We start from the raw sequence: 14,285 nt of genomic DNA on the forward strand, positions 1-14,285 counted from the left end.
TCTTCCTGATAGGCAATTTTCACAACCATAGCGGCAGCATAAATACTAACTACAAATTAGGGTGACTATTTGAGTTTTGTCATATTAATAATATGAGTCATCATATCATCAATGTCTATGTATAATATATAAAATAATGTAACATTTATTATATATTCCTAAAATAATTTAACATGATCTAAAATTAATCAACCTTTTTAAAAAATTTAAAGTATACAGCACAAAATTAGTTAATTTAATTTGTTAATAAGTCAATCCATTATTCCATATCACTTGTATATTTGATTAAAAAAATTGTACAAGATGATGATCATAAAATCATGTTTGGCTCTACAACTACAACCATAATTGCACCATAGGGCAACATCAAGATCTACATAACTAGTTAGCTTGGGCGTTCGGGCATATCACAAACGATGAAAGAGTGCATGCAATATATATTCATTTGCTAGTAAATAATTCTGCAAAAGGTTATACGCTGACTTTGGACACCCTACACCACTGGTCCCACAGTTCTTAGAGAAAGGTAAACCAGAAAACCGAGAAGGTCATCACCTGGGAGGGTATTTACTTCGATTTCATCGGAAATCAACACTTGCTAAATTCTACAAATATACCACATGATGACCAACTCAACTATGCTCTGGGAGCCATTTGCTAGCAAACAATCTACAAAAGATGCATAAATTTTTGCATAATTAAAATTTAAAAAAAAACATTATTACCATATATGTCAAACATCGCAATTAAGCAAACACTAACCTTAATTAGCATTGTTAATAAGATGATAGTTGCGGATCATACATGAGAAGGCCATAGCTAGTCACATACAAATTCCAAATTATTAATGCATAACATTGAAACCATAATTAATATATATAATTAATTACCCAACTTCGTAATGAAAATATTATATATATATATATATATGATGATTAGGAACACCTACCTGGTTCCTCAATAACAAGATATATTTAGGGCAGATCTGAATTCATGAAAGTAAGGTGATGAGGTGAGGATGATCCATAGCTGAAACCAGTAGTAGCTGATGGCCATGCAATGCAACTGCTCATGCTTCCACTGTCTCCACAAGTAAACATATCGTTGTAGTTATTAATATTCGATGGATCATATGAAAACTGAACCCTAGGATGATCATATCCAATATTCTCCATCTTCACTGTAACTCCAACATTATTCTCTTCTCCAAATGATGTGTATGGGTTTGGGCACGGTTGAGGCGCCGCCGCCATCCCTACTGGAGGGAGCTGCTGCCCTACCCCAAAATTATGTATCACGGGGTGGTTATGGTTGTCGTTATTGTTGTTGTTGTTGTTAATTAGTAGTGGTGGTGGCCTCATAGATGCAACGCTGAGAGACGGGCTTGTGTAGTTGGCAGTCGCAGTTTGGGGCTTGGAGTGCTTGGCTGTTTGTTTGTTACTCCGGCGGCTGCCACCGCCGACTGGGACGTTCCGCAGGGCACCGCCATGCGTCCAGTAGCGGCGGCACGTCTTACAGAAGTGGCGCGGCTGCGAACGGGAGTAGTTGTTGTAGTAGCAGAACTTGGTGTTGGTGGAGTTGCACCGGGGGCACTCGATCACTGCATGCTGATCAGGCGACGGCCTGGAAGCCATCTTTGCCACCGCCGAAGATTCTGAAGGCCTGACCGGAGCTCCAGCTTCATATTGGCCATCATCAACGGCGACAAAGCTGTTGCTCAGCTGAGGATGAGCTCGTTGCTATGTCGAAGACAGATGAAAGGTGAGTTATATTAACTCAAGAAAAGTTAGAAAGAGAGAGATTAGGGTTAGTGATCAACAGTATATGTTCTATGATAAAAGTTATCTAATTATTCTTTGGAAAAGAAAGAATACTAAGAATTATGATACTAGCTAGTGGATCTCTAATTTCATTCTGGTTGTGAACTACAAGCTAATAAGGAAGAAAAGAAAGAGAGAGAGGAAAAAAAAAAGGAAAAGAAAAAAGAGAAGGGGAAGGAAAAGAGATCACCTTGTTCGTCCAATTTGTTGATGGGTGCAGAAAAAGAGGAAGAGATGGAAAACTCATGGTGCTTTTGAGCTAGCTTTGTGCGTGCTTTTGATTCAGAGCTTAATGGCTTCTCTTTTGGAAAGAGATTGACGAGATTCATACTTTCATAGTGGAGAATCAGATGCCATTAGGGTTTGGAGAGGGGGGAGAAGAGAGAGCATGTGGTGCATGGATGAGAAGGAATAATTATAGAAAGTGGAACGAGAAAGAAACGTGGTGGTATGCATGGGGATTTCTTTTTTTTTTTTTTTCAAAGTTATTGCATTGTGATGACATCTCTTGTATGCAATCTGTAAGAGATATATCGTGTTCTTTCGGAATGATCTAGTGGTTAGTCATCTTAGATTAGATTCGATGTTACTTGACATGATTAATTGTTTTTTATATAAAAAATATATCATGAGATCCACCGTATAAGATCAATGGGGTTACATATTCAATCTTTTAGAACCACGTAAGGGATATATTCAATCCTTTATATCCGTTCGTGGGGGGCCAAAGTTATTGAATTATGTGATGAGGATGAAGGGGAGAGAAAAGGAAGACTTCGCCATTAAGCTTGTCGCCCAAGGGTTTGGTTAGTGCGTGAGTGGGGTAGCCTTGCATGGGAAAGGTGAGGTGATGTGTATGCACTACGTCCATTTTATTATACAAGAATCTTAAAAGTATTATAATTAAAATATTCTTAATTTAAGTATAATAACACTTAGTCAAAAAAAAAAAATTTAAGTAAAAAAATTGGTTAATTATAGTAAACCATTTTAATTTTTATGCACGACAAATAGAAAAAAAAAATTGATTTAGATTTATCAATACTTTAAGTATATTTTAAACAAAATAATTGGAGATATGAGATTATTTCTAATTTTTTTTAACACCCAAAGGAATCAAGACATAGTTTGCAAACTATATCAAATTGAAAGGTAAAATGATATAGTGTCATAAACAAAATACATTGTATATTTTTTAGAAAAACAAAATCTTGGTTTCCATTTAATAAAAACTAAATAGACCTAATTTTTTTTAAAAAAAAACATGATTAACAAACATATTGTTTTTCATGTTTTAAATCTTTATTTTACTTAATAGCATTTTTTTTAGTTTCCTCGATTATGATAATTTAAATAAATTACTAAAAAAAATCAAACGAAGTAGAATAATCCTAAAACACAATATAAAAAATATTGATAGTTAACCATCAAGAGTTATGCAGCAAAATAAAAACAAGTAAAATAAATGAACTGCATGTATATATCAATCAAATCGGCCGAATGATGTATTGGATTCAGCATGCTACTAATGTTGCTGATAAACTCGATTCTAGTGATAAGGAAGATAATTAAGCTACGCACGAATTAGACGAGCCGATTGAAAGGTTGGCAAGATGAGTTAAGAGAATTGATTGGATTGCTAAATGAACTGACCAGAATATATTGTGTGGATTTATGTTCTTGAAAAATAATACATCTACAAAAGGCAAAACGATCATCTCCTCGATCGCAAGCTGCTGCAAATGATGATAATTGATAGTTCTTGATGGGGTGGGTTTTAGGCTTTACTCAATCCTTTCTGCAAACAAAACATTCATGAAGCCAACCCTAAAGAGTTAAAATAAAAATAAATAAATAAATAACTAAAAGAGTTAAAATATAATTTGATGGAGACGATGAAATTCAATCAAGTAAGACATGATGACAAAATAAATATGCTCGTTCTCAACATTTCCATCAATTCATCTTAAAATTAACACGGAAGATGAAAGTACTCCAATATTAAAGGAGGCATATCCAAAGAAAGTGGAGAGAGAGAGAGAGAAAGGGCTCCAATATTACCATGCAATATAATTAAACAAACAAAGCAACTAATCCCCCTTCTAATTGACATTTAATTTCCTGACGACGAATTCGTTACCCACCTTCTAGCCCCACTCCTCCACCGCTCCCTCGTACGCGCGTCCACCTGCAGCACATCCAACCATTCGCTCATAAACAATCAAAACACATGATTAACATTAAAGACGACGCCGCCTGAGATTGCCTCAGTTGCATCAGTGACCAATAACAACGACGCTGCAGAGGAGCGATGAAAATACAATAAATAAGAATGGATAAGCTTGGTAATGGAATATTTCAGCAACTCCATCGTTTGTCAATTGTTCCATAAACAAAGAAATGGGTGAGGGAAAAAGTATATATTCTTGTGCTTAATAAAGCAGATACAACTGGCTCAACAGCAAGGCAAGCCTTATTTTTCGTTCAGAGAATGTTCATCTGACATTGGAAAGTAGGGCTCATCAAAAAGGACCTAAACAAGCTTCAAGAAATGAACATCAAAGACAAGAAGACCAACTGATTGCATCGCTGGACGCAGCAACCAAGCCCCATGTACCGACTGTGATAGTTTTCACCTGAAAACACAAAATGGATGGCAAATTCTTAGCAGCCCACATTGAGATAAAGTAAACCTGTGGGTAGTGGAAAATCAAATCAGATACTCAAGTTTGTGGTCTTCATATAGCATAATGTTCGAGAATCACTAACTAAACCGTATTTAGAAATGCACTGAAATCAAGTGACAGAGCTAGGTTTCAGTCATCAGTCCATGAACAAGTATTACAATATAAAAATCCAATTCAAAGATGTAGGCTAATCTAGATGATACCTGCTTTAGAAGTTGTCGAGGTTAAAGATTGCCAATGAATGTGTACTTTTGAAATTAAGCAAACTTTCACACAAGTATACAAATCAAGGAAACAAATTTCCCTAAAAAGGAAATTAATCAAAAAAGCATGAAGACCAAACAGTGGAAGGAGTTAATATTTGACAGCAGATACAGTGAGATCCCATCGACTAAGATAAGGCTGGATGATATGAGGTATCAATCTATTTCAGCTAAAAAAGAGCTCCTGGTAAACTTTTACCGTGAGGTTTTATGACCAAAACTTCTTAGCTGAAATAGACATCAAATGTGGTAGAGAAACTTGCATTTCTTTTCTATAAGATTACATAGCCACAACTAACAAATTGTGTTGTCATTACGAAACGAAAAGCAATTTAAACAAAAAACAGTATCGCAAGAGATATCCTCAGCAATGATATCAACACCATATCAATTCTAACAATTATAAGAAAAATGCATGAAACAGTGACTTCAAGGAACTATTTTGCACAGTCCTCTATCATCAGGAATACTCATAGAATATAATTTAGTTGACAGATCTTCCGAAAATCAACTACAGTGATAACAAGAGCGACAGATACAACAAGAAAAACACAATAAAGTTAGAAGCTAAACGAGGAGATAGAACAATAACAAGTATAATGAATATAAGAAAAAAAATGTTCTTTAGATGATCAATCCAACAATCAAGACCTAAATTAGCAAAATAAGAACAAAAATATCAACAGTGCATTATGAAGCATACCTAATACTTGACCTAAACTATCATTAATTTTGTTTGACTTGGCGGTTACTTAAAATTGAACAAAAATTAAATTTACGAAATTTGGTCTCTATAGATGGAGTGTTGAAAGAGATTTCATTTGACAAAATTAGGTCCAATTCAACTCCAATTGATCGATTGAACTTAAGTAAAAAAAATAAAAATTGAACCAAAATAAATTGATTCAGTTCATTGGAGGAGGTTCAGTTAAGTGCCCTAATCTTCACCAACCAAAAGTAAATGAGCCCCTTTCTCCCTCAATCCATCCTCCCTCTCCATCCAGGGCAACATCCCCTTCTCCCCAAGACCACTTTCTCCTGGTCCTTCTTGTAAAGGCCATTGCAGAGGAGCAAACACTGCCATTGTGAGACTTTCTTCACAGTTATAGGTGAGTTTTACCTATTTCCTATCTTTCTTGGGAATTCTTTAGATCTGAGCTATATATTTGTGCGTCTTACGTAATTGGGTTGCTACCAACTTTTATCTAATTCCTAGTTTAGGTGGCCTTTATTCATTTAGGGCAAAATTGACCAACCTTCCTTACTAGTCTAAATTTTTTTATACAGATAAATGACCTAGAATCATAACTTCATGTTAGGAATGACTTGTATTTTGTTACTTTAACTTTTTTAGGAGTTCAAGGTAACAGTTGAGGACAAATAAGTGCTAATAATGCGTACAACATCAAGGAAAATGAATCTCTACTTGATCCTTCCAACAATACAAATTATTGATCAATAATAATATGGTTAACATATAATTTCAGAATTAAAATGTTGCTACCAAATAAGCTGATAAACGCATATAATAAACGATCGTTCATTCAAAAGGGAAAGATCGGGATATAAGGCACGCCATAAGACTACCAAACAATTAAAATTAATTGTTAAGAAGAAAAATGAGAGAACAGAGATAATCATGAGAACACAGCACGAATCGGAAATTATTTATAAGTCGGGGATGAAGAAGATCTACTCACTTCCGGTTGTGCTCCTGCACGAATGGAGAGTTCTTGGCGTCCTCCTCTGAGAATTAGGCATGGAATTCAGAACTAACGGAGCCATTTAACGATCAAACAAACACAAAAAAATCTAAGAAATCGTGAAGGAAGGGGAGGACGAACCAGTGAGGCCAGCGGTGAACTTGATGACGATGGCTCCGGTGACGACAAATCCAACGAGAAAGGGCCAGTTGCGGTTGAACTCCCTCCTGAAGAACACCGGCCACGGATCAAACTTCCTCATCGCTTCTCTCGCCTCTGTCGCCTCTTCTCTTCTCTAGGGTTTCGCTCTCCAAAGCCAGACCTCGCGACTCTGCTTCCTCGATTCCGATAAATAAGGATTCCCGCTCGATCTGTCGTCGCTAATAGGCCGTAATGGACTCGAAGTTCCTTATAAGTCCAATAATTTATTGGATCCGGATCCGAGCCCAATTATACAGTCACTTATTAAACGGGAACTTAACCGTAAAGCGCCTTTCGTTTTTCGAATTTACCAAATTTCATCTTTTTATCTTAATTATTTTCCAAAATTATGTCGCATTTATTTTTCTTTATGATCGAAACAATCCCCTTTATAATCCAGCGATCAATTTGGATCCACATGTTCTTTGGATTTTTGGATCCATTATTTTATTGGATTCAATAACGTGTCCAAGCAGGATCCGACATATCTTTATAATAGCTGAAGAGACATCCGTCCCTACAAATTGCTACACAACAAGAAACCCACGTACGACAATAGAGCTCTGCTAGCAAAAGCGGGGGCGGCATAGGGTATCATTAATCGACAGACCATCGCCATCACATCACTTCACATCGACCGTCCAATCTGATGGTTCCGGCTTCCGATCGGACGGTGTTCATACTTTCTGTTGGGCGCCTTGAATCGACGGCGTAGATCGACCACGAACCCCCTGCCGCCGCGGACAGAAGACCCCGGTGCTATGTTCCTACGACTCCCTGGTTGCCACGTGGAGGATATGCGTGGTGACGCGGCGAGTAGCCAGCAGTGATGACGTAGTCCAGGCTCGGATATATAGGGCACGGCGGGAGAGTACTTGAGACTGGAAAGGAGGACCGGGAGCCGGCGGCGCAGCGGCGGCGGAGGCAGCGGGGGCGGTGATGGGGATGGCGAGCGAGGACGTGGTGGTGATTCAAGTAGGGAATAGCACCGGCGAGCCTAGCATAGTCACAGTCAATTGCCCCGACCAGACCGGCCTCGGATGCGATCTCTGCCGAGTTATCCTCGAGTTCGGTCTCTGCATCACCCGAGGAGGTGAAGAAAGGCTGTTTGGCTCCCCTCGATTTCATTTCGATTTCTTTTTGTTTCAGTTTTATTCTGCTCGATCGATCTTCTTCCTCTTCTTTGTTAAATAGTGTGTGCTTTAACAGGACTCGTGCGGTTCCCATTTCCCACAGTATCTGCTTCTTAGGGTTACGGGTTTCCTTCGTAGGTCAACTCATTATTGCTGTTTGTTCTACTTCTAACTTTCTCAATCGTTTAACTCTGTGTTCTACTTCCCTTTTGTGTGTGTGTGTGTATTTTCGAATTCGCATCTTTAATTTGTTATGGTTCTGATGTTCTATATGCCACAATTACGCGTTGTCGCTTCAAATCCAAGTTGGAAACCAACGAGTAGGATATAGGATATTCATCTGTAAAGCTTCCTTTTTTGTTTGGTGGTGTTTGCCTTTTTGATATTTTAGCTTATCCATTGATGTGCTTTTGCGTTATTGATTGAAGATGTCTCGACGGATGGACAATGGTGCTATGTGGTGTTCTGGGTGGTGCCGGTTTCGCCCTCCATCAACATTCGGTGGGAAAATTTGAAGACTCGTTTGATGGGTCTCTGCCCATCATGTCCTATCCCGTTCTACTTTGATTCAATAAACACATCAGCATCTGCTCAAATGTACCTTTTGAAGCTGTTCTCTGTTGACCGGAAGGGATTATTGCATGGTACTTGGTACTATTTTTGACTTCATCTTAAGATTGTTCAGGTTGGATGATGCCATTTTAATTGATCTTCGATCTTCTGTAGACGTTACTCAAGTTCTTGGTGAGCTTGAGCTTTTGATTCACAGAGTCAAGGTTTCCACCACTCCAGATGGCAGAGTCATCGACTTCTTCTTTATTACGGATGGCATGTGAGTATTCATCCATTGGGTTTGTATTCTTATTGTCAGTACATGCAGTTCTTAGCTGTTAATCTATTTAAAATTTAGTTAGTTCTCACATCGGTTTCAGTTTTTTCAATTAAAGTGTTGTTACACCAAAAGTCTTTTTTTTTTGTCTCTATAATACATGCCTAAACTAATGCGGACGATGTTGCTCTTGTTTCTGTAACTATTTTCGTTTGATTGCTTTTTGTCTAGTGCACTCAAACAATGCTGATCTTCCAACGTGTAGTTTGACCAGGTCTTTTCTCCCTTTTTTGATACCTTTGATTGCATGCAGCATGTGACACTGTGTTAGCTGATTATTGAGTTATTCCCATTAGCTCTTAGTAAATAATAGTTTCATTTGAGGAATTGCTATAATCAATCAATTACCTGCTATGATTATAGGTAAATTAGTCCTGTTTTTGGTTATTCTATAGCTGTTTGCACATTCCATCAACTCTAGGACCAAGAAATATTTCCAATAGCAAATTGCTGATTTTCTTACCATGGTTGTTAGGTTTATCATGTGTTCCTCCTAACCTTGGATTTGAATATTTATACTTATTGATATGTTTCTACAGGGAACTCCTACATACTCAACAAAGACGAGATGAGACAATCGAAAGACTAACTTCAGTTCTGGGAGAGTCAGTCAATAAATGTGAGATTCAGTTGGCTGAAGATTTTCAGCAAGGTTTCTCTTCACTGCCACCCGAAGTTGCTGAAAAACTGTTTAGCTTGAATCTTTGCGATGGTGAAGTTTCATCAGAAACGCTCATTCCAGATATGAAAAAACTCAAGAAGGCCAATGTTACGATCGATAATTCCTTGAGCCCTTCCCACACCTTAGTAAAAATTCAGTGTGTAGATCAGAAGGGCCTCCTTTATGACATCATGAGGACCTTAAAGGAGTGTGATATTCAGGTAATTGACCTATTTTTCTGATATATTTCTTTCTGTAAAACTATTCTAGGAAAGTAGTGTTATGCAAGACTGTATAATTGTTCTGTGAGTAGCTCTAAGAGATAAAAATGTTATTATATAATTAGTTGTTTACTTGAATCATTTTTTCCATGGTGGTTTCAGAGATAAAAGAAAGAGAATTTTTGCTAGAAGCTGTGGCTCAGTTTGTGATTATGCCCTATAGACATTATCCTAGGCTGGTATCGGTTTAGACTATTGCAAGTATGGATTTGGATAATTGGGTACCATGTGATATGCAGTTAGGGGTAAGTTCCATAGAATGTCCTTGGATCGAGTTTACTTGTGTGTTAAATTTGTACTCTTATCATATTGCCTTTGGCTTCATTCAGCTAACAGTGCCATAGCGAAAAAAATTTTGAAAAAAATGATGAGCATTAGGTATATTCATCTGATATTCTTTCCCCAGACTCACTGGGTCCTAACTTTCCCATACATTTCTGTCTCCTGAATAGATAGTTTATTGCCGATTCCTCTCGGACATGAAAGCCTTTCGAGAGGTGGACCTTTTTGTTCAGGAAACAGATGGCAAGAAGATCATGGACCCTGAGAAGCAGGATGCCATCTCTTCTAGGTTGAAATTGGAGATGCTCTATCCCCTTAGACTGATGCTTGTCGACCGTGGTCCAGACACAGAACTCCTTGTCGCCAACCCAGTGGAAGTGTCAGGCATAGGAAGGCCTCGAGTTTTTTACAATGTTACACTCGCTCTAAAACTGCTTGGAATCTGCATTTTCTCAGTAAGTTAATTGCAGTTGTTGCGTCCTTTTACACTTCCAAAAAGTAATTAAAACTAGCCTTTGTCTCAGTTTGGCCTAAAAGTTTCAAACGTTTTGCTCTGATATTATAGTTAATCATCTCAATCTTCCTAGAAAGATAACTAATGATTTCCATGTTGCCATAAACAGGCTGAAATAGGCAGACACAGAACTTCTGAGAGGCAATGGGAGGTGTACAAATTCCTTCTGAACGACAACCTTGAAATCCCACTGACAAATCGCTGGAGTAGAAGCCAGATTGTGGACAGGGTTATGAAAATACTCATGGGTTTCTGAATTTCTACAAGTTTCAGAAGGTTCTCTCTGGGGGCATGCTTTGTCCCAATGCATTTGCTTTAGAAATGGTGGTTGTGAACATCCAGGTTACAACTGGACAGGTTACGTATCATGCAAACAATCATTATTTTGCCACAATTTGATACGTTGGCATCATCTGATTAAGAGTATTTTAATGCAAGTTGTGCTACCTTTGTGTTCGTTGGCCCATGTGTTGGTGAAGAACTGGAACGGCAGCTTTGACATTTGTGCCAAATTCAGCTGCTTTGGATTCAACTGCTACTGTATTCTATTTCTCTCTTTTTCATAATTTGTATCATCTGAGAATAATTTTACTTTGGATTTCCAGTGAAATTATCAGTCCATTTCATCCTTGGAATCCAGAAACCTGAACTTGAGTCGAAATCTACAATTATATTAATTCAGAAAACTACTTCTGCATTCTTAATTAAAAGCATGTTTAGGATTTGAAGTATGCATGTTATTGATAACCCTCTTGGGTTTTGTAGCACAATTAAACATAAAAAAATATATATGCAATGAAAAAAGAATTCATTAGAAATTCATGCGATTTTGGGTTACATTGTTGGTTTAAAATGTTACCTCATGCACAGAACCTTTATGAATCTGGAGAGTCGAGCCGATCAAGTATAATCAGTACGTTGATACGTTTATGCTCTATGGTATTCATACCAGTACAGTCACCGTCTATTTCAATTGGAGTCTCTGAAATGTCTAACTCATACGAGTGCTTTTATATATATATATATATATATATATATTATCAGATAAGACATGTTGTGACCTACTCAATTTGAAGTTTTATCTAATAAGATGATTTTCAAATTACAACCCACTAATAAAATATGGGATTCATTTAATTTGGACATATTTGAAATAAACTCAAACGAATATTGAATTAACTATTAATCCAATAAATTTAAGATTCAATTAAATTTTTAATATGAAATTTTAATTATATTTTCAATAATTCTCCCGTCAAACAAAGACCACCATTAATCTAATAAGTTTAATATTTACACAAATTTCAAACTTAAAACTTAGGCTCATTTTATTTTAGTCATACATAAATAAAACAAATTCCAAATAATAGGTTCTCGTAGCATTGGCAGTGACTATAAAATTACATTTTAAAGGCACAAACAATGAGCAACATCTAACAATGTATCATGATTATTCTAGTGACGAGAATGTCATAAATTCGACCTAACATGTCTATGACTATTTTATTGTTTAATTTAGTCATTTATCCATGATATCTAAATTAATTTACGAAGCATAGATTGTATCATTCTTTCATCAATCTATGTATTTCTTGATCTTTAAATAGAATTACTTAACCAAATAAGCTAAATATCTCATATTGACTTATTTGGAATAGTAGTGCATTTTAGTAGTCCTACTTAATCAAAGGGCCCACAAACATCACTTTTATTATATGGAAGGGATAAATTCTATCTACATCACTTATATCCCTCTGCATAACTTATCGATCTTTTTACAGGTGACGTTTGTCGATATTAAAGTACACAACTCATTATGTAGGGAATCGTAGTGACGTCAGGTCAAAAAACTACTTATATTAATAGTCACTATGAGAATGTTTATGACACTCATATAACAATTTATAAAGCATTCGCATGGCTGATCAATTCAATATATATTTTCTAATATATACTCATGTGTTAACTTAATATCTTATATCTATAACTTGTGAGATTAAGTTATTAGCTAAGTTACATACTAGTCTCAATACATTAATATTGTCCTTATATATTAATATTTGACTAGGAATAATTGAGAATAGTGTTTTATATATCTATAGTATTTCATAATCAATTCAATTAATTGATATACTATATATAGAATAGAAAGTATCACTCTAGGGTATTATTATATTTATTTAAATTTACACATATTTAAAACAAATATAATAAATATAAAATATTATCTTTTATTTAAAATATGATACAATAATCTCATATCAATCATCTCATGATTAATTCTTAGTGTTGACGCTAACAATCTCCCACTAACACTAGAGTCAATCACTGAATATCTAATACTTAATGACTTAGTGTGATCATCATACTTCTTTTATGCCAAAGTTTTGGTCATTGGGTCTGCAATGTTATCATTTATCGATAGTCTACATATTTTCACATCTTCTCTATCGATAATTTTTCGAATGAGATGTAACCATCGAAGTATGTGTTTGGATTACTAATGAGACTTGGATTCCTTAGCATATACAATAGCCCCATTATTATCACAATAGAGGTCTATTAGGTTAGTTATGCTAGGAACTATACCAAGTATTGTAATGAGCTTTTTGATCCAAACAACCTCTTTTGCTGCATTAGAAGCAATAATATACTCAGCCTATATAGTAGAATCAATAATTGTATCTTAATTTGATCTCTTCCAGCTCACAACACTATCATTTAAGCAAAACACATATCTTGACTGTGATCTTGAAGTATTCTTGTTAGTTTGGAAGCTTGCATCATTATAACCCTTTACAATAAGCTCCTCATCACCTCTATATATCAAGAAATAATCTTGAATTCTTCTTAAGTACTTAAGAATATTCTTGATTATTGTCCAGTAACTTGCACATAGATATGCTTGGTATTTACTCCGCAGTTCCTTCATGTAGTTCCAGGAATTTCTCCCAGAGTTCTTTGGCAGACTTATAGACTCAGATTGGGTGACTTCTTGTGTTAGTAAGATGCTTAGCAAATGGAACTCTCCTTTGCCGTTTACCATGAAGTCGGCTTACTCCTTAGTCCATTGGTATATTTCTTTGCCTTCGGGTGCTACAAAATCAAATTCCATTATTAAGAATAAATCAAAATTTGTCTTAAAGAATATCTCCATTCTTTTCTTCCACTACAACAAAAATAGCCTACGACAATGGATATTATCCGTTGTCGTAGGGTCAAAAAATCGTTATAACTGACAGTGTTGTAAAAGACATTGCCTTACGACAACGGTTTTGAATTCGTTGTCTTTGTAGACATTCGACAACGGTTTTTATCCATTGTTGTTTATATGCTCAAAAAAATTTTACCCTATATGACAACGTTTTAAAACTGTTGTGGTAGATAATTTTAATATGTTTTACAACGGATAAAACCATTGTATTTTATCACTTTTCACAAAAAAAAAAAAATCCGTTGTGGTTACGTACTTTTTTCAATGTTTCTAACTGTTGTCTTTAATGTTCATGTTGTAATATGATAATAACAAACAACCAATCTTTATTTAATATAAACAAACCACCAATACAAAATTAAATTTTTACTACATTCAATCCATGAAAATGTTATCTTCAAATTTTGAAAATTAACTACACACATCAAAATAAGAAAATAATAGTTGTACATGTAATCAAAATCCAAAATATGTTGATCACTGTCACTGTCACGGTCTGATTCAAACTATGTTGTACATGTTATCTTCATTGTCACTGTCTGATTCAGAGTAGGATCTTCTTTTATGCTTTGTTGAAGCCTTTAATTTTGTCTCCCTTGCTTCTACATCAGCCTTCGCCTTAGCAGCAGCTTTAAGC

At 35.9% G+C, this 14,285-nt stretch overlaps 3 protein-coding genes across 7 annotated transcripts; 1 reads left to right on the top strand and 2 right to left on the bottom strand.

The window, feature by feature from the left end:
* Window positions 1–237: 237 nt before the first annotated feature.
* Window positions 238–2,217, bottom strand: LOC121998126 (dof zinc finger protein DOF3.1-like). Of its 3 annotated transcripts, XR_006116437.1 has the most exons (4): window positions 2,011–2,217; window positions 950–1,739; window positions 763–819; window positions 252–669 (listed from the first exon to the last, which is right to left on the bottom strand). XR_006116437.1 is itself a non-coding variant. In XM_042552885.1 (2 exons), exons 1-2 carry the CDS (start codon window positions 2,065–2,067, stop codon window positions 975–977), a joined length of 822 nt encoding a protein of 273 aa, XP_042408819.1. In that variant the 5' UTR covers window positions 2,068–2,217; the 3' UTR covers window positions 238–974. The 3 variants fall into 3 exon arrangements, 1 of the variants encoding a protein (XP_042408819.1); XR_006116436.1 differs by having other exon boundaries at window positions 242–669; window positions 763–1,739; XM_042552885.1 differs by having other exon boundaries at window positions 238–1,739.
* A 1,772-nt stretch (window positions 2,218–3,989) lies between these two features.
* Window positions 3,990–6,835, bottom strand: LOC121998128. 3 transcript variants are annotated; one of them, XR_006116439.1, is made up of 4 exons: window positions 6,615–6,835; window positions 6,471–6,516; window positions 4,399–4,456; window positions 3,990–4,008 (listed from the first exon to the last, which is right to left on the bottom strand). XR_006116439.1 is itself a non-coding variant. In XM_042552888.1 (3 exons), the coding sequence occupies exons 1-3, from the start codon at window positions 6,733–6,735 to the stop codon at window positions 4,453–4,455; spliced, it is 171 nt and encodes a 56-aa protein (XP_042408822.1). In that variant the 5' UTR covers window positions 6,736–6,833; the 3' UTR covers window positions 4,133–4,452. The 3 variants fall into 3 exon arrangements, 1 of the variants encoding a protein (XP_042408822.1); XR_006116438.1 differs by lacking the exon at window positions 3,990–4,008 and adding an exon at window positions 4,133–4,319; XM_042552888.1 differs by lacking the exon at window positions 3,990–4,008 and having other exon boundaries at window positions 4,133–4,456; window positions 6,615–6,833.
* A 661-nt stretch (window positions 6,836–7,496) lies between these two features.
* Window positions 7,497–11,044, top strand: LOC121998129 (ACT domain-containing protein ACR9-like). Its single transcript, XM_042552889.1, has 6 exons — window positions 7,497–7,767; window positions 8,236–8,451; window positions 8,534–8,639; window positions 9,236–9,578; window positions 10,091–10,375; window positions 10,544–11,044. The coding sequence occupies exons 1-6, from the start codon at window positions 7,614–7,616 to the stop codon at window positions 10,688–10,690; spliced, it is 1,251 nt and encodes a 416-aa protein (XP_042408823.1). The 5' UTR covers window positions 7,497–7,613; the 3' UTR covers window positions 10,691–11,044.
* Window positions 11,045–14,285: the final 3,241 nt, after the last annotated feature.

Source organism: Zingiber officinale, chromosome 6A (genome assembly GCF_018446385.1).
Source record: "Zingiber officinale cultivar Zhangliang chromosome 6A, Zo_v1.1, whole genome shotgun sequence".
Classification (NCBI taxonomy): Eukaryota; Viridiplantae; Streptophyta; class Magnoliopsida; order Zingiberales; family Zingiberaceae; genus Zingiber; species Zingiber officinale.

What these genes read in the sequence shown, in the direction of transcription:
- LOC121998129 (XM_042552889.1), top strand. Translation starts at nt 7,614, where the DNA reads ATGGGGATGGCGAGCGAGGACGTGGTGGTGATTCAAGTAGGGAATAGC. An exon ending in TTCTTTATTACGGATGGCAT is followed by an intron (nt 8,640 to 9,235) that starts GTGAGTATTCAT and finishes ATGTTTCTACAG; the next exon opens with GGAACTCCTACATACTCAAC. An exon ending in TAAAGGAGTGTGATATTCAG is followed by an intron (nt 9,579 to 10,090) that starts GTAATTGACCTA and finishes TCTCCTGAATAG; the next exon opens with ATAGTTTATTGCCGATTCCT.
- LOC121998128 (XM_042552888.1), bottom strand. Translation starts at nt 6,735, where the DNA reads ATGAGGAAGTTTGATCCGTGGCCGGTGTTCTTCAGGAGGGAGTTCAAC. An exon ending in GTTCACCGCTGGCCTCACTG is followed by an intron (nt 6,517 to 6,614) that starts GTTCGTCCTCCC and finishes CCTAATTCTCAG; the next exon opens with AGGAGGACGCCAAGAACTCT.
- LOC121998126 (XM_042552885.1), bottom strand. Translation starts at nt 2,067, where the DNA reads ATGAGTTTTCCATCTCTTCCTCTTTTTCTGCACCCATCAACAAATTGG. An exon ending in CAACAAATTGGACGAACAAG is followed by an intron (nt 1,740 to 2,010) that starts GTGATCTCTTTT and finishes TCTTCGACATAG; the next exon opens with CAACGAGCTCATCCTCAGCT.